Raw genomic sequence first — 18,546 nt, 5'->3', positions numbered from 1 at the left:
TGATTTAATTAGCATTGTGTATAACTTTGAACATCGGGTTGTTGTTAAAATGTCCCAAGTGATTCGAATGTACAGCAGGGTTTTGGAATGATTGAGTTGGGGTTCAAATCAGAACCTTCTGGGATGCTTTTATCCATATAAGAATGCCTCACATTCATCCCTATTTTCTTAAAAGGCTTCTGAGTGCCTAGAGTTGAAAGAGAGGTGGAGGTAGGAAGAAGCATGTGATTGCAGACATACATTTTAAGAAAACTTGCATAAGTAATCAAATGTGGTCCATGCATTCCATTGAGAACAATACTCTACTCACCTGTATAAAACATTTTCCGAAATCTGTTCATAAACCCACTTTGTCCTATTAATTTGCTCGATAAACCTTTATTTTACCAATAGTGAATATACCAGGTGATCATTTATCAAACTTGCTGACAGAAAATTAAAACTACACTTAAAGTAGAATTCTAAAAATTAGAATGGTGGAGAAAAAAGATAAAATTTATTAATACTTGTTTGAGCAGGATTAATCTTTAAAACTACTTCTGAATTGTATATTAACATATTACAATCTTTTGAATAGAAGCCAGGGACTCTAGCCAAAGTACAGCAATTTTTTTTTCCCCCAAGGATTTAGAGACTTGGCTGAATACAGAAGTTTAGTAATTAATTAATAGGTCACAAAGCTTAAGACTTTAGACAGAGTTTGAGTCAAGTTCTTGATGAAACACAATTTTATCTCAACCACTGTTAGAAGTGAGATAGAAAAATGGCATTATTATGAGTGTAAACTTCCTACTTTTAATTAGAATAGAAGTTACTGACAACTGGTTTGGCTAGGAAAGCTAGTGCATTAGAAACAAAATTGTTTATAAGCAGCTATGTTTATAGAATGAAAAGTAAAACTGACAACCATCCTCTTGTGAAGAAAAAGAAGTAAAATGAAAGATAAAGACGTTAATATTCTAAATTAGCACTTTCCAAACTGTGTTCTAAAACTGTGTTCTAAAAATTAAACACTCATAATCCAAGCCGATGATAATGATGTTCTCTAGGCAACCCCAACAGAGCTGGTGGTGGTTTTGTTGCTTTTAAAATAAACTTGAAAGGCTCATCTTAGGTTGTTCTAAAGGTGCATCTTCAATTGTGCCCTATGAGGTGTTCATGCAAAATGAAGGGAAGTCAAATGCAGATACACTACGATGCCAGTGGAGAAACAGTTGTTCCTTCTTCCAAGATTGATGTCAAAAGTAGTACATATTGATTGATTTAGGCCTGTAACTCATAAAAAAACCTTTTTTTTTGGGGGGGGGGGAATGTCCTATAAAGGACACCTATCCTACTCATTGTATTCAACATTGTCAGAAGGCAAAAAAGCATCAAATAAATAACTACACTTTTCCAGGGATTGATTATTTGCTAACCAATTTTCCCTTCCAATGTGAAGTCTAAAGTTAAAGGAGAAACTGAAAATTAATAGTTTTTGAAAATTAATATTTAGAATTGGAAATCAATATACAGTTGACAACAGTTTCTTAGACTGATTGCTGAAAAAGACAATCAAATGACTAAAATAACTGAGGATGGCTGGGATGATTTTAGAAAAAGGGGCTGTGTCCCTTGACTTCATAGTTGTACTCACGATTTTATTGTGGTTGTAAAATGAGGCTGGCTGACTGTGCTGTCATCTAAGTATATGGTTGAACACGAGCTGTACTTTGTAGTAAAAGGCTTAGTAGATAGCTGAAGGGGAAGGGAAATAGAAGAAAACATCACAGTAAGTTAAACTGATAAAAGTGTATTTTTTCCCATTGATTAAAATGTCAAATGACAAAGTACTAAGGTACTTCTTATACTTCGTGAACTGAGTGTGGAATCATGTGCACTCCATGGGAAACCCATTGGAGGCTCTTAAATTCAACAGAGGATGTTTGAGAAATGGGTTATAAAAGGCTACCCTTAATATGGTACCTATCATCAGACCTGGCAAGCGTCTATTGTGAATTCCCCTTTATAAATAATGAGAAATGTCTAAGATTTCAGTGTTTTTAAAGCAATGTAAAGCAGCTGAGATTTTCTATTATTTACTTACTACAATAAGCTGTAATGCGTTAAATAATATTGGCACAAGAGCATTTTATTGCAATGAATGAAGATTAATGCTACATTACTAAGTTACTAATCCTAAATGTAATCTTCCAGGAGACAGTGGGACAAAACAAGTGTTTTAGATTCAGAAGCTCTGTGTGCCAGGGCTGCTCCATAACCAACAATAGAGAAAGTCATAGCATTCTGTAGTCCTGTTTTCTTACATGGAAGATAAAAAGACTCCGACTTTAATATTATCTCACACCCTGAAAACAGATAACAAAGACAACTCTAGGAATTTAACTTTCACTTCATGTTTCAATAAGACTGCCAGGACATCACTCTCATGAATGGAAAAACAAATAACACTCTTTCAAAAGTTGATTCATTTTATTCTACAAGTCATTTGACCTGCTCGTACACATTTTCCTGCCACACATTTTCCTGCTGCTCTCTGCCTAGGATTCTTTTTCTTTGTCCCAGCAAGCATGACCCCATTCACCCTCTGAGATTCCTTTGCCAGCAACCACACCACAAAATATTTCCATTTTTGTAACCTAGTCAGTCTAATTCACGACTCGTTACATGATACCAATTCTTACAGAGTACTCCCCTCATCAGAAAATAGGTCTTTCCAAGGAAGGGAGAGTCCTTTCTTCTCTACCTGGAGATGCTGAGCACAGAATTTTGGACAAGTTTAAAAGTTCAACAGGTGCTTGACAAATTAATTAAATCAGTTCCAATTTGGAAGATAAATCTTACTATATTTAATTATATCAAAGACACTAACAGCTTACTGTTTATAGGTATTATTTCAGGTAGTCAAAACTAGAAAGGAACAAATTATCTTCATACAGTCAGCATAAATACCAAGAATGTAAAATTTTGCAAACTTTAACACAAAATGGAAGGTGTTACTTAGTAGTCTTAAGGTTGAATAACGAAGACTAGAAAATCATCATACCTCATAGTTTAGTAAGCCAAAACCAAAACATCACCATCAAAGGTCCAGTATCTGTTGAACTCCTATACTGACTTTTTTTTTCGTTGTACCTGTTGCCTTTTGTTTTAGCCCATTGAAAATTCTGAAGTTTACTTTTGTCTCTCTGCTTTTTGAGTAGGTAAGACAACAGGCACATGCCACCATGCCTGGCTAATTTGTTTTTTAATGTTTTTGTAGACATGCAGTCTTGCTATGTTGATCAGGCTAAAAATGAACACATTTTAATTTAATATTTCCAATACTTTGGACATGAATGAAAACAACTCCATTTATAGTGTGAAGTAATGGAACAATATGGCAGGGTATAAAATTTGAATAGGAATACTAAACAAAGGCCTGTCACAGTGGCTTACACCTATAATCCCAGCACTTTGAGAGGTCAAGGCAGGCAGATCACTCGAGGTCAGGAGTCAGAGACCTGCCTGGCTAACATAGTGAAACCCTGTCTCTACTAAAATTTAGCCAGGTGTGGTGGTGGGCGCCTGTAATCCCGGTTACTCAGGAGACTAGAGGTGGGAGAATCACTTGAACCTGGGACATGGAGGTTGCAGTGAGGTGAGATTGCACCACTGCACTTCAGCCTGAATGAAAGAGTAAGACCTTGTCTCAGAAATAAAAAGAAAATTTAAAAAGGCCTTGGTAGAAAAGTGTAGTAAGTTTATTATAAATATATATGTTAAATTCTCTGGATTAATATTAATTATACTGAAATTAAATTATAATTTACACTTTAAATATAGGTCATAAATTTGGGTTAAATATAATAGATTGACCATAAATTTATCCCCTCTCCCTCCTGAAATGTCATTAGAATTACTCATAAAAGTTATATGCAGGACCAATAGAGAAGATTGACAGTGATGATTTTTAATAAATGCTGAATTATAAAAAGTAGATAATGGAGTGGTGTCTGGCATGGTAGCACAACTTTGGTGCCTACAAGAAGTGACTGGAACGGAAACAAGCAAGCCAGTTTGTCTTCCAGAACCCAAGGCAGACTTTAACTTAGAGGGAAATGGCACCTTTGAAAGTAGGGTGAAACATAAAATAAAAGCCAGCAAGGTCAGTTGAAAATCTGTGGTTAGAGCCCCAAGTCCACCTGTCCTTCCATCTTACAAAGAATTTAAATGTGTGTTCTCTGGATATATAAAAGCTGAAATTTCTGGGCTCGGAGATACCATAGCTAAAACCTGAGAGATGGGAAAAACTGTACATCAAGAAGCAGAACTCCACCTCTGCTTCTGGAAAGCAAGTAGCCATGCTTTTATATCCCAGGCAGAAAACTGGGAGATCCTTCTCAGAAGGAACTGAATGGTCCCAGAGTAAAGATCCCCAGATAATACACTGAAGTCCCCCAGATGAAATGCTGGCTTCATTTCCAAAATCTCACAGTGACTCTCCTTAGTGAACAGAAGTCCTGCTTCCAGTGAAAGTCAAGGACCACCATACAAGAGAGATCAAAACAACAGGAAAAAATAATGCATGGGACCAGTAAAAATTCAGAAGCAAAACTTTTAAAAAATACCCTCAACAAGAGTAACAAGAGAAATATTAAAGTATAAAGTAAAAAATATCCAAGAAGTAGAATGAAAAGACAAACTGGAAAATAGGAGGGAGTGGGGGGATTAAAAACCAGTGTGGACACACGAGTCTAAGCAGCCCAGCATCTGAATAAAAAGAATATAAAAAAAAGTAATAGAGAAAATGGAGAAGAAAAGAAATTCTCTCAAAGAGATAATCTGAAGACTTAGTAGCCCCAGTAAAGGGAAAAGATCCCCACACCAAGCTGTATTATAAAATTTCAGAATCCCAGAGAGAAAGAAGGTCCTAAAAAGCTTCTAGAGATATGTAAAACCCGGTTACAAATAATGTATCACACAATGGCAATAGATTAAAAAACAATACTATAATGAGAACAGAATTACAAAATACCTTTAGAACTGTAACATTTAGTTTCAACCTAAAATTTTATTCTGTATCAACGAGGAAGGGTTTTAAGACTGGCTGGGTCTCTCAACATATTCCCAGGTGCCTAGGAAAATGTGCTCTAGTACAACTAGAGAGAATAACAAGGCAGAAGGAAACACAGAATCTAAGACTCAGGGAATCTCACAGAGGAGAGCAGTTATGTGAGATCTCAGAAGACTTTCAAGAGATAGCTTAGAAAAGCAAGCATGTAGCATATCTGGGAAAGTCACTGTACATTGAACTAGGATGACAAAAGGCCAAGGAAAGTTGCCTTAAGAGAAATATAAAACAGATGTATTTGAGCTGATGAATATTTTTGATATGCATGTGACAAATGTTACAACACTTGGGGTAAGAATAACTGTTAGAGAACAGGCAAATGAATATAGTCAGACAATTAATTCTATGCTAAAAATTACAGGATGTGAAAGCAGAGAGACCAGCCCGGGGCTTCTTATTACTATTATTACTATAATATTATTATAGAACCCTCATTTATATTCTTGCTGTTGAAATCAACTAAAAAACATGGTTGTATATGGCTTTTTAATCAAATAAACTAGGATTTAACATAACATTTTAAAAATAAGCAGTAGTACTGGATGTTTAAATTTATATTACATTAACAGCCAGCATTTGGCTGGGTAAACTAATGTAGGCGAGGAAAAGGATTATCTGGGAGAAGTGCAGAAGTGCTCAGATATCAGAACCATTTAAATGAATGAAGGATATGTAATGCAGATGCACAGCTGAAACACCATATGACTTAGCAGTAAATAATACTGGCATAAGCAGAATCATGTAAATATTACTGATTTAATAAAAAATGTGCTACAATTGGAAAAAACAGTGGGAAAAAAATAACATCATGGTGTAACCGGAAAGCTGTGCTTTTCCTGCTATACCAGAAAGTCAATAGATAGTGTGGAAAATAAACTTAGCTATTCTAATTTTGTTGTTTGATTTATTTTAAGATTAAATAAAGATCTTTATACCACAACCAGATTCTTAAAATTTAACTTGCATGTCACATCCTTTAAAAGGTGGACACACTAAGCTAAAGACTTTTCTGCATAAATCTGATACTTGGAAAGATAGAAGGCATTTACAAAGTCCACAAAGAGAGTTCCATGCTAATAGCACTGGGTCCCCATTTTATTTTTAAGGAATCAAGATAGAAATATTTTACTTCATACTATGAATTTCTTAACTTTGTGACTATTTACTTACATGGTTTGTGCATCTGTTCTTTCTCTTTTCTTGAACTAAGAATAAAAAAAAATTAGTCTGGTACAAATATCACAAAATAAAATAGTTGCTAGCATCTGATTAATTATCCCTATGTAAAATGAGACAAAATTCCATTTAAAAATAATTTCCAACTATTTATAATTTAAATTATAGGGCATAATAAATCTCATAAAGTAAAATCTAAAACCTTGGCTTTACTTTTTGACCTAACAGATATTCTATTACATTCACAACTAGGCATGGTGGCACGTGCCTGTTATCCCAGCTACTTGGGAGGCTGAGGCAGGAGAATTGCTTAAATCAAGAGGCGGAGGTTGCAGTGAGTCAAGATTGCACCATTGCACTCCAGCTGTGGGCGACAGAGCAAGACTCCGTCTCAGGGAGGGGGGTGAAATATATATATATATAAATATATACATATATATGTGTATATATATATACACACACACACACACACTATTACAGTCAAATGAAATAACCCTCATGTACAAAAAAATGGGCATAACAAATTAAGCCAGATGAGAAATTTAACTAAGTTTAACTGTTGCATATATGAGCCACGATTCATTGGTATTTTCTCACTCTGTGTTTACACATGGCTTACTTTAATTACCAGAATCTAAGAGCTAGCAGCTCTAAGAACTAGTTCCTGGCCAGGTACAAATCTGTAGATGCACCAGAATTCCTCTAAGCATCTCAAACCACTTATTGGTCATAAACTAATATGTCACTAACAAAAAAAATGTGTCTTTGCACAACTGGAAAGTAACCTATCTTACATTTAAATTTTAAAATGAGTTTGCAAACTTAATTTGACATAGTATCTGCAGCAAAGGAAATCATTTTTTTTCTAACAAAGGCCAGAATAATAAGAGCTCCAAGAGGGACTTGGGCCATGTTTGTTTCCTACACTGCCTCCTCCTTTGATGCTGGAAGGCCTTGAAGGCAAACATTCCTACCACTGAAGACTTGAGGGACATGAAATAGCCTTCACTGCTTCCACACACTCTGTGAGAAGCCCATGGCTCTGGAAGAAACTGATAAATACAATTCTGATATGGTTTAGGTATTTCCCCCCCTCCAGATCTCATATGAGAATGTGACCCTCAATGTTGGAGACAGAGCCTCCTGGGAAGTGTTTGGGTAATGGCGGTGGATTCCTTATGAATGGCTTGGTGCCATCCTCACAATAGTGAGCAAATTCTCATTCTGGTAATTTACCTAAGAGCTAGTTAAGAGTGTGGCACCTTCCCCCTTCCCCTCTGCCTTGCTCCCTCTCTCATGTGAAACCACTTGCTCTCCTTGCCTTCCATTATAATTGTAAGTTTGGTGAGGCCCTCAGCAGAAGCAGGTGTTGAAGCTGTGCTAGTAAAACCTGCAGACCTAGGAGCCAATTAAACTTTTTTAAAAAATAAATTACCCAGACTCAGGTATGTCTTTATAGCAATGCAAAAATGAACAAACACAAGTCCTGACCAGAAATGACTGACTTAAGGCAGGCAAAATCTACACAAACCATAAAAGCACAATTAGAAACCCATATTTTGTTGTGCTTCATTACTTCAAATATTATTATAGAACCCTCATTTATATTCTTGCTGTTGAAATCGACTAAAAAACTTGGTTGTGTATGGCTTTTTAATCAAATAAACTAGAATTTAACATAACATTTTAAAAATAAGCAGTAGTGCTGGATGTTTACATTTATATTACATTAACAGGAAAAGTTTAATAGCTTAAAAGTTTTGAGTAGCATAAACTTGGATGTGATAAACTCATATGGTTAAAGCACTGTATAAGAGGAGGCTGAAATCACAAATTCAATCCCCATTGATGAACAAATGATTTTTTATTTGTTTAAATAAAAACCAAGCTGAAGCCTAAATTAGATCATTCATCATTAAAATGAACTCTTTGGAGCAAGGGAAAAAGGGCAAAAGACAAAAATTATGAATAAAGATAAATCTATGACTACTCTTAAATCACGACAAATGGTATTGCTAAAAGGTAGCAAAATGTGTGAACAGAGAGTTTACATGTTTTCACTCACACAGTAACAACTAAAGTATATCACACATTAAAATAGGACAATCGAATATATGAAAAGTTGAAAAATTTAAACCAATGTAAGTTTCTCTAAATACTTTCTATAATACACTCATTGTGACAGAGAGTTTTCAGTCGTCTTCTTGGTGGAAAAACAATGTCGTCTCACCATCTGTTTGATATTTTCGCAGGAAGATTGTGCTTGCCCTTGGATCATCAGAAGGGTTTGGCTCCAAAGCTCTACCTACAGAGAAAAAAAATGTGATAATTTATGTGAATCGAAAAAATGATTTTTAAAATAGCTACATATTCATTTTAATCACTTTAAATAGTCCTGAAAAAAGTTTCTAATAATAAATATGAAGGAAATAAAGGCAAAAATATAATAATTCTACTTGGGAATGCAAAATTATAGTCTCTCTGTATATATATGGAATAAAACTGAGCTATGTCAAGGACTTTCAAAGAGACTAAAACTAAATAATCTAATGCAAAAGAGAAGTCATATACATGCCCTGCTCCTTCTGCTGCAAAACTCTGCTCCTTAGTTCAGCTAAAACCAGGTTCTTGTCACATGACCAAGAAAGATTAGGCTCAAGGACCTGTCTCTTATACACATCTAGATGTGTATAAGAGACAGATAATAAGAGCTCCAAGAGGGACTTGGGCCATGTTTGTTTCCTACACTGCCTCCTCCTTTGATGCTGGAAGGCCTTGAAGGCAAACATTCCTACCACTGAAGACTTGAGGGACATGAAATAGCCTTCACTGCTTCCACACACTCTGTGAGAAGCCCATGGCTCTGGAAGAAACTGATAAATACAATTCTGATATGGTTTAGGTATTTCCCCCCCTCCAGATCTCATATGAGAATGTGACCCTCAATGTTGGAGACAGAGCCTCCTGGGAAGTGTTTGGGTAATGGCGGTGGATTCCTTATGAATGGCTTGGTGCCATCCTCACAATAGTGAGCAAATTCTCATTCTGGTAATTTACCTAAGAGCTAGTTAAGAGTGTGGCACCTTCCCCCTTCCCCTCTGCCTTGCTCCCTCTCTCATGTGAAACCACTTGCTCTCCTTGCCTTCCATTATAATTGTAAGTTTGGTGAGGCCCTCAGCAGAAGCAGGTGTTGAAGCTGTGCTAGTAAAACCTGCAGACCTAGGAGCCAATTAAACTTTTTTAAAAAATAAATTACCCAGACTCAGGTATGTCTTTATAGCAATGCAAAAATGAACAAACACAAGTCCTGACCAGAAATGACTGACTTAAGGCAGGCAAAATCTACACAAACCATAAAAGCACAATTAGAAACCCATATTTTGTTGTGCTTCATTACTTCAAATATTATTATAGAACCCTCATTTATATTCTTGCTGTTGAAATCGACTAAAAAACTTGGTTGTGTATGGCTTTTTAATCAAATAAACTAGAATTTAACATAACATTTTAAAAATAAGCAGTAGTGCTGGATGTTTACATTTATATTACATTAACAGGAAAAGTTTAATAGCTTAAAAGTTTTGAGTAGCATAAACTTGGATGTGATAAACTCATATGGTTAAAGCACTGTATAAGAGGAGGCTGAAATCACAAATTCAATCCCCATTGATGAACAAATGATTTTTTATTTGTTTAAATAAAAACCAAGCTGAAGCCTAAATTAGATCATTCATCATTAAAATGAACTCTTTGGAGCAAGGGAAAAAGGGCAAAAGACAAAAATTATGAATAAAGATAAATCTATGACTACTCTTAAATCACGACAAATGGTATTGCTAAAAGGTAGCAAAATGTGTGAACAGAGAGTTTACATGTTTTCACTCACACAGTAACAACTAAAGTATATCACACATTAAAATAGGACAATCGAATATATGAAAAGTTGAAAAATTTAAACCAATGTAAGTTTCTCTAAATACTTTCTATAATACACTCATTGTGACAGAGAGTTTTCAGTCGTCTTCTTGGTGGAAAAACAATGTCGTCTCACCATCTGTTTGATATTTTCGCAGGAAGATTGTGCTTGCCCTTGGATCATCAGAAGGGTTTGGCTCCAAAGCTCTACCTACAGAGAAAAAAAATGTGATAATTTATGTGAATCGAAAAAATGATTTTTAAAATAGCTACATATTCATTTTAATCACTTTAAATAGTCCTGAAAAAAGTTTCTAATAATAAATATGAAGGAAATAAAGGCAAAAATATAATAATTCTACTTGGGAATGCAAAATTATAGTCTCTCTGTATATATATGGAATAAAACTGAGCTATGTCAAGGACTTTCAAAGAGACTAAAACTAAATAATCTAATGCAAAAGAGAAGTCATATACATGCCCTGCTCCTTCTGCTGCAAAACTCTGCTCCTTAGTTCAGCTAAAACCAGGTTCTTGTCACATGACCAAGAAAGATTAGGCTCAAGGACACATTGAAGGGTGAGTAGAATATAATTTATTTGGCAAAAAGGAAAAAAAAAAATCTCAGAAAAGCGAGAGGGGATCCTTCCAGCGGGCTCCCAACTCACAGACTGAATACCAGGCCACCACACACAAGCTGAAGAGGCCAGGCTCCTCCCCACTGCATAAGATGCAAACTTCCCGTGACCCCACCCCATTCTCCCAGTGCATAGGCAGGTCACAGATTCTCCAGGGACCCTGCCCCTCATCTGCCTCCTGCATCTACCCCTTCTACTTATTAAATAAAAATATAATCACTTGCCTCTCTACTGATATTTGCAGCACATTTTAGGAATAGTCTCAAGCAGGAAGTGATGCTGTGGAAAAATTACTGTCAGAAACTATTTAAATATATAAAATATGGTAAAATAAAGAGAACTGTTTTTTGGCCAATATCCCTCAGAAAATAACATGGCTAATTCATTTACTTAGCTGTGATTTATTCAGGGGCAATTCATCAAGGTAGATTTAAATGGACTGCACAAAAAGTTCAATGCTCTAATCTATAAGGACATTTTCATGTCAGAAAATGATTTTTAACTTTTGCCCTAAATTTCCAAAGCTAAAATCTCACTTCTTTCCAACAGCATGATTCATTTGGGACTTCATCAAGAGTGCTTTTGAAACAGATCTTACTTAGACCTGCTTCTAAAAAATGTTGGCCCTATGTATGTCAAGGTAGGTCTGTTTACAGTCCACCTTGCACCAAAGTGAGATAATCCATTTAAGCAAGACTAAAAATAATATTCTGAATTTTTATTACACAAACTTTGTCATCACATAATACAAGTTGTAATAAAGGAAAACAATACAAACCTATGACACTTCTCAGCACTGTCCATCTCAACCCACTTATCTTAAGCAATCTTGTAAGAAACTAGGTGAAGAGCCACACAGAATAATAGTTAAGGCAATATTTTCCAAATCACATATTAATAACTGTTCTACTTTTTAAAAAGGGGTATAGTGAGCAAATTGCAATCCACTCTATACCTTGCTTTTACAAAATCAAAGTGCACAGTGATATAGTAAAAACTAATCAGTGTATTAGTGAATACTGTCCAACTCAGCAATTCACAAATTTATCTACCCAGGATCCTTTTCTTCCCTCCAACTAAAGTGGTTAGAATCTAGTATAAAAATAATTTGGGAGTTTCTGATTTAGCAGAAATCCGAATCATCCATTTTAATAATACTGCCATCTCACAAGAATATTACATAGCTAAAAAATCTGTTTTTTCTCCATGATTTGAAGTTCACTGGGAGAAAACTATTCTTATGCAAAAAATTTACACAAAAGTCATTTTCAAGCTTTTTCCCACATATTTGAAAATCTGATGATATAATGTTAGCTACGTGGAAAAATAAAAATTGTTTGTGCACAACATGACAGAAAGAAACTTGTATACCTGTCCCTAACCTAAAGCTTCTGGAAGAGTCCATGACTACTTTCTATCAAAAAAGCAAACATATTATCATTTCAGTGTGAAACATAACAAGTAATGTTTGCAGAATTCATATTATGTTTCAGTATCTGTGTCATAATGTTTAATTTGGAATTTTCCATGGAAGCCCAGGAAAATTATGTACAAGATTCCAAAAGTAGCAGGCTTATGCCCATACACATATATCCCGCACATAAAACCAAGACGTGCTACTGTGTATTTCAATATGAAAATCAAGAAGAAATGAAAACATACAGGAAATAAAACAAGATCACCCAAGTAACAACCCCCATTCCTGGGGTTTTATGCTGGGCATCTGACCAAGGCGTTGGCCAGTCAATCACAGTTCATCTGGGACTTCCCAAGAACTAGAGGAGAAAGGAAGAACTGACGCACAGGACTGGTAGCTGACCAGGAGTTGCCAGTGGCTCCACTGCCATCAAGAGAAGGGTATTTTCAGTAGAGATCAACAGAAAAGAGCATAACTGAGAAGGTTCTGAGGATATCATTTGATTCCTTGGTCAAGTAGTGCCTCACTGACTCCTGTTAACTCCCTGGCTATACAAGTTAATTTTTCAATAAACATTTTTAACTATTGTGAGGTGGATTTTCTTCAACTGGCAACTGTAAGAGACCTGGTTAGTCAGCACTATTGATAGTATTGATGGTTACACTAAAGATAGGAATAGGCAAAAGTCTCTTGCTTACTTCTTTAAGAAATGTCTTATCAAGAACAGAAATTTGCAAGAGCCAAAATAATGCCTTGTTTAAAACTCACAACCATTACTTTTTGTTTTCCTTATGCATGGTAAAAAAAAAAAAAATAACTCTAAGCAGTACACCCTTTATGTTTTGTTTTCTTACAAATGACCTCTACCCCTTTGGAAAATATTGGCTAATCAAGTGTTATTCCTATACTTTACTTAGCCAATGCCCTATTGTTGGTGATTTAGGCATTTACAAAGTTTTGTTCTTATGAGGAAAACCTTCATGTATAGTATCTGGTACTTTTTTTAGAGATCCTTAGGAAAGATTTTCAAAAGTGGAATGACTAGAACAAAGGTGACATTGTTTTCATGAATCAATATACAGCGCTAAGTTGCTTTCTAAAGAAGATATGGGCATATTAGGGGATTACAAATCACACCAGTTTTAGCTTCTAGTTCAGAGGCTCTAGTTTGTATTTGTTTATTAGATTATACACTTTGACCATTTTCCCATAGTTAACAACATTATTTCCACTTTGATGAGTTTCATATCATTTGTACATACTATATGTACTGAATTCACTAGGAATTTACTAGTGTTTATTTGTATGGGGCTTACAGAAAATATTCATTTTATGTCTATAGCCTACCACAATTTTCTATATAACTTGTAATTTCTGCTGATGGCAAATACCACATATTGCTATTTTATAGAATGGACACTTGAGTCATTAGACAGTAAACTTACACACATACACTGTTATTTCTGCATTCTCCATTAACTCTTTTCCCAAGAGCCTAAGAAGACTCTGAGAAATCACACTACTCGTTTTTCATTGTCACAAAAGATGGCCAACCATTAAATAAAATATTAGACTCCATAAACAGGCACATGTAGAGATTTAGAGACATCCAGAGGATAAAAACACAGTAACTACACAACTTACATGTGAATGCCTTCAAAAATTATTTTTGTAACCTCCTAAAATGTTTGAAACTAGGAAAATATTTTTGATCTCATGATTGGGGCTATAACTATCACTGTATTTTAAGACCCAGTGTTGTTGTATGATCAATTTAAGTTACAATGTAATCTGGCAGCATAATAGAATGATGGGGAAATGTATGACTTAAAAAAGTTATGCTCAGGTCTAAATGTAAACATCCCTCAGAAGAAGGAATCTGTAGACCCACTGACCCTGAATACTGGTTTTTCTCTAAGATTCTATTAGTCATAAGATCTATCTCAATTGTAAAGATGTTAAAAACGTAACAAAATAATGTATGCAATTTAGAATAAGTAAAATGCATTATTAAAGGCCAAAGGTGTTAAAATAATGCAACTGTAAACTGGCAAGAAATAATTTTTCTTGTCAAAATATTAAAGGGAGAAGGCAGTAATTAAAGAATTGACTGACAGAAGGAGAATATTCAGAGAAAGAGGTTAATTTCAACATATTACTTTCATGTATCCAAATTAAATAAAGTACATCAACACTTTCTAGCCAACTGCTGGGCATCTGTTTATGTAAAGGCTTACTGCATTTACCGACCTTCTCTATCATCCCTATACTGTACCTGGTATTAGTTTTATGGCCCATAAAAACATTCCAAGACTCTCAATTATGATGCAGTTTGAGATTTCATCTAATGCCAGACTTTTCACACTTCAGATGCTATCTACCTGATAGCCTTGAGCTGGCCTGCCTGTATCACCTGAGGGCACACGTGGAGCTCCTCTGTGCCCATCTCAGGCTCACTCATGCTTTGATTCTGCTTTCCCAGGTTGGACAAGCCCACCTCCAGCTTCCTAACCACTGCTGTTCCTCCATGTCAGTTCTCAGTCTTGCCATATCTTTTTAACTCCTCGATCTGTTTTAGTGACTGTGACTGAGCTGTGACATTTTATATTAGGTAGCATACTTTCCCCCTTTATGTATTTCTTTCTTTTTATTTTTTTTTCAGAATCTCGCACTGTCACCTACGCTGGAGTGCAGTGGAGCGATCTCGGTTCACTGCAAGCTCCGCCTCCCAGGTTCACCCCATTCTCCTGCTTCAGCCTCCCCAGTAGCTGGGACTAAAGGTGCCCTCCACCACACCTGGCTAATTTTTGTATTTTTAGTAGAGACGGGTGTTAGCCAGGATGGTCTCGATCTCCTGACCTCGTGATCCGCCTGCCTTGGCCTCCCAAAGTGCTGGGATTACAGGCGAGAGCCACTGCACCTGGCCTATATATGTCTTAAGAGCACTTAACTCTACTTCTTATGCTTTTAAGAACATTTCTGGGCCAGGTGTGGTGACTTATGCCTGTAATCCCAACACTTTGGGAAGTCAATGTGGGAGAATTGCTTGACACCAGGAGTTTGAGACCAGCCAGGACAACACAGTGAGACCCTCATCTCTATAAAATATATTTTGAAAATTAACCAGGCATAGTCATAGTTACTTCAGATGCTCTGAGGTGGGAGAATAGATTGAGCCCAGGAGTTCAAGGCTACAGTGAGCTACGATCATACCACTGCACTCCAGCTTGTGTGAGAGCAATAATCTGTCTTTAAAAGAAAAAGAACACTTCTGGTTTATAAGTACCTCCTTTTCATTTCTCACCATTGAATGTTACAGTTTTAACTCTAAAGCCTAATTACTTTAATAAACGTTAAGAAGGTAAAATAAAAAGGGTATTCAATTAAATTCATATGAGTCATTCTATAAATTCTAGTCTTATGTAGAATTTACACTCTTGGTTTATCAAGTCTTATATATCCAAACCTTGATAACCCTGATTTGTACTTCTCAGAGGCCTTGTCCTAACATGTAAAACAAGTATAATTCTTATATCAACAAATTCAAAACTTTATGAGGATCAAATGAAATGCAAAAGCAATGTATATACTAAAAAATGCACAATAAATTACAGAGAAAAGCTTTCACAAATTAACTCAAAAGCAAAAAATGAATGGTTAACATTCACTAGAAAACCAATGCCAAAATAACATCCTGAGGAAATACGTACTTTGTCCACCCAGTGAAGTTAAGGGAAAAGCTGTCACACATCATGATCAAGAATCTCTTCCAGTTTTTTTTTTTGTTTTTTTTTTTTTTACAGTAAGCAAGTACATATTTTCCCTGCCTTCTTTTATGTATATTACTATACATTCTCCTCCTTGCTTTTTGTTTGTTTTGTTTGAGATGGAGTCTTGCTGTGTGTCGCCCAGGCTGGAGTACAGTGGCGCAATCTCAGCTCACTGCAAGCTCTACCTATTGGGTTCACACCATTTGCCTCAGCCTACCAAGTAGCTGGCACTACAGTTGCCTGCCACCACGTCCGGCTAATTTTTTGTATTTTTAGTAAAGACAGGGTTTCACTGTGTTAGCCAGGATGGTCTTGATATCCTAACCTCGTGATCCGCCCACCTTGGCCTCCCAAAGTGTGAGATTACAGGCATGAGCGACTGCACCCAGTCCCTCCTGGCTTTTTTTTACATAATATAACCTGGAAATCACTCCATAGCAGTAAAGAGAGATTTCTTTCTTTTTTACAGCTCCATAGTTCTCCTCTGCATGCTTTTATCAGTTTATTTTACCAGTCCCTTTCTAGACATTTGAGTTATTTCCAACATTTTGCTATTGAAAATAATAGAACAAAAATTTTGTGTTTATATTGTTTTATATTCATGGGTACACCTTCAGGAAAAATTATTCACAGTAGAATTTCTGGATTTAAATGCTTTTACAGGGGATCTGTTCCAAGATGGTAGAATAGGAACAGCTCCAGGCTGCAGCTCCCAGTGTGATCGATGCAGAAGATGGGTGATTTCTGCATTTCCAACTGAGGTACCTGGTTCATCTCATTGGGACTGGTTGGACAGTGGGTGCAGCCCATGGAAGGCAAGCCAAAGCAGGGTGGGGCATCGCCTCACCAGGGAAGCTCAAGGGGCTGGGGAATTTCCCTTTCCTAGCCAAGGGAAGCCATGACAGACTGTACCTGGAAAAACGGGACACTTTTGCCCAAATACTGTGCTTTTCCCAAGGTCTTAGCAACTGGCAGACAAGGAGATGCTCTCCCGCGCCTGGCTTAGTGGGTCCCACACCCATGGAGCCTTGCTCACTGCTAGCACAGCAGTCTGAGATCGAATGGCAAGGCAGCAGTGTGGCTAGGGGAGGGGCATCTGCCATTGAGAAGCTTGAGTAGGTAAACAAGTGACCTGGAAGCTCGAATTGGGCGGAGCCCACCACAACTCCGCAAGGCCTACTGCCTCTATAGACTCCACCTCTGTGGGCAGGGCATAGCTGAACAAAAGGCAGCAGACAGCTTCTGCAGGCTTAAACATCCCAATTTGATAGCTCTGAATACAGCAGTGGTTCTCCCAGTATGGTGTTTGTACTCTGAGAATGGGCAGACTGCTTCCTCAAGTGGGTCCATGACCCCTGTGTAGCCTAACTTGGAGACCCCTCCAGGTAGGGGCTGACCGACACCTCATACAGCTGGGTGCCTCTCTGAGATGAAGCTTCCAGAGAAAAGATTAGGCAGCAATATTTGCTGCTCTGTAATATTTGCTGTTCTGCAGCCTCTGCTGGTGATACCCAGGCAAACAGCATCTGGAGTGGACCTCCAGCAAACTCCAACAGACCTGAAGCTGAGGGAACTGTCTATTACAAGGAAAACTAACACAGAGAAAGGAATAGCATGAATATAAACAAAAAGGACATCTACACCAAAACCCTACCTGTACGTCACCAGTGTCAAACATCGGAAAATAAAACCACAAAGATGGGGAGAAACCAGAACAGAAAAGCTGAACATTCTAAAAACCAGAGTGCCTCTTATCTTCCAAAGGATCGCTGCTCCTTGCCAGCAATGGAACAAAGCTGGATGGAGAATGACCTTGATGAGTTGACAGAAGTAGGCTTCAGAAGGTCAGTAATAACAAACTTCTCTGAGCTAAAGAAGCATGTTCAAACCCATTGCAAGGAAGACGAAAAGCTTGAGAAAAGGTTAGATGAATGGCTAACTAGAATAAACAGTGTAGAGAAGACCTTAAATGACCTGATGGAGCTGAAAAGCATGGCATGAGCACTTCATAACACCTGCACAAGCTTCAACAGCCAATTCGATCAAGAGGACAGAAGGGTATCAGTGACTGAAGATCAAATTAATGAAATAAAGAGAGAAGACAAGGTTAGAGAAAAAGAGTAAAAAGAAATGAACAAAGCCTTCAAGAAATATGGGACTATGTGAAAAGACCAAATCTATGTTTGATAGATGTACCTGAAAGGATGGGGAGTATGAAACCAACTTGGAAAACACTCTTTAGGATATCATCCAGGAGAACTTCTCCAACCTGGCAAGGCAGACCAACATTCAAATTCAGGAAATACTGAGACCACCACAAAGATACTCCTCCAGAAGAGCAACCCCAAGATACATAATTGTCAGATTCACCAAAGTTGAAATGAAGGAAAAAATGTTAAGGGCAGCCCGAGAGAAAGATCAGGTTACCCACAAAGGGAAGCCCATCAGACTAAGAGCGGATCTCTTGGCAGAAACCCTACAAGTCAGAAGAGAGTGGGGGCCAATATTCAACATTCT

At 36.9% G+C, this 18,546-nt stretch overlaps 1 protein-coding gene across 1 annotated transcript in view; it reads right to left on the bottom strand.

Annotated features, from left to right (window-relative positions):
• The window catches only part of LOC105535247 (cyclin-Y-like protein 2), a 65,535-nt gene that overhangs the window by 19,714 nt on the left and 27,275 nt on the right, over positions 1-18,546 (bottom strand). Inside the window, exons 2-3 of the mRNA XM_011974265.1 lie at positions 10,341-10,415; positions 1,637-1,737 (exon numbers count right to left, since the gene is read on the bottom strand). Coding sequence (XP_011829655.1) covers positions 1,637-1,737; positions 10,341-10,415 — 176 coding nt within the window. The remainder of the gene's footprint in view (positions 1-1,636; positions 1,738-10,340; positions 10,416-18,546) is intronic.

The sequence above is a fragment of the Mandrillus leucophaeus genome, unplaced genomic scaffold, assembly GCF_000951045.1.
Source record: "Mandrillus leucophaeus isolate KB7577 unplaced genomic scaffold, Mleu.le_1.0 Scaffold1431, whole genome shotgun sequence".
Classification (NCBI taxonomy): Eukaryota; Metazoa; Chordata; class Mammalia; order Primates; family Cercopithecidae; genus Mandrillus; species Mandrillus leucophaeus.
This window is presented reverse-complemented; position numbering and strand designations above follow the sequence as displayed.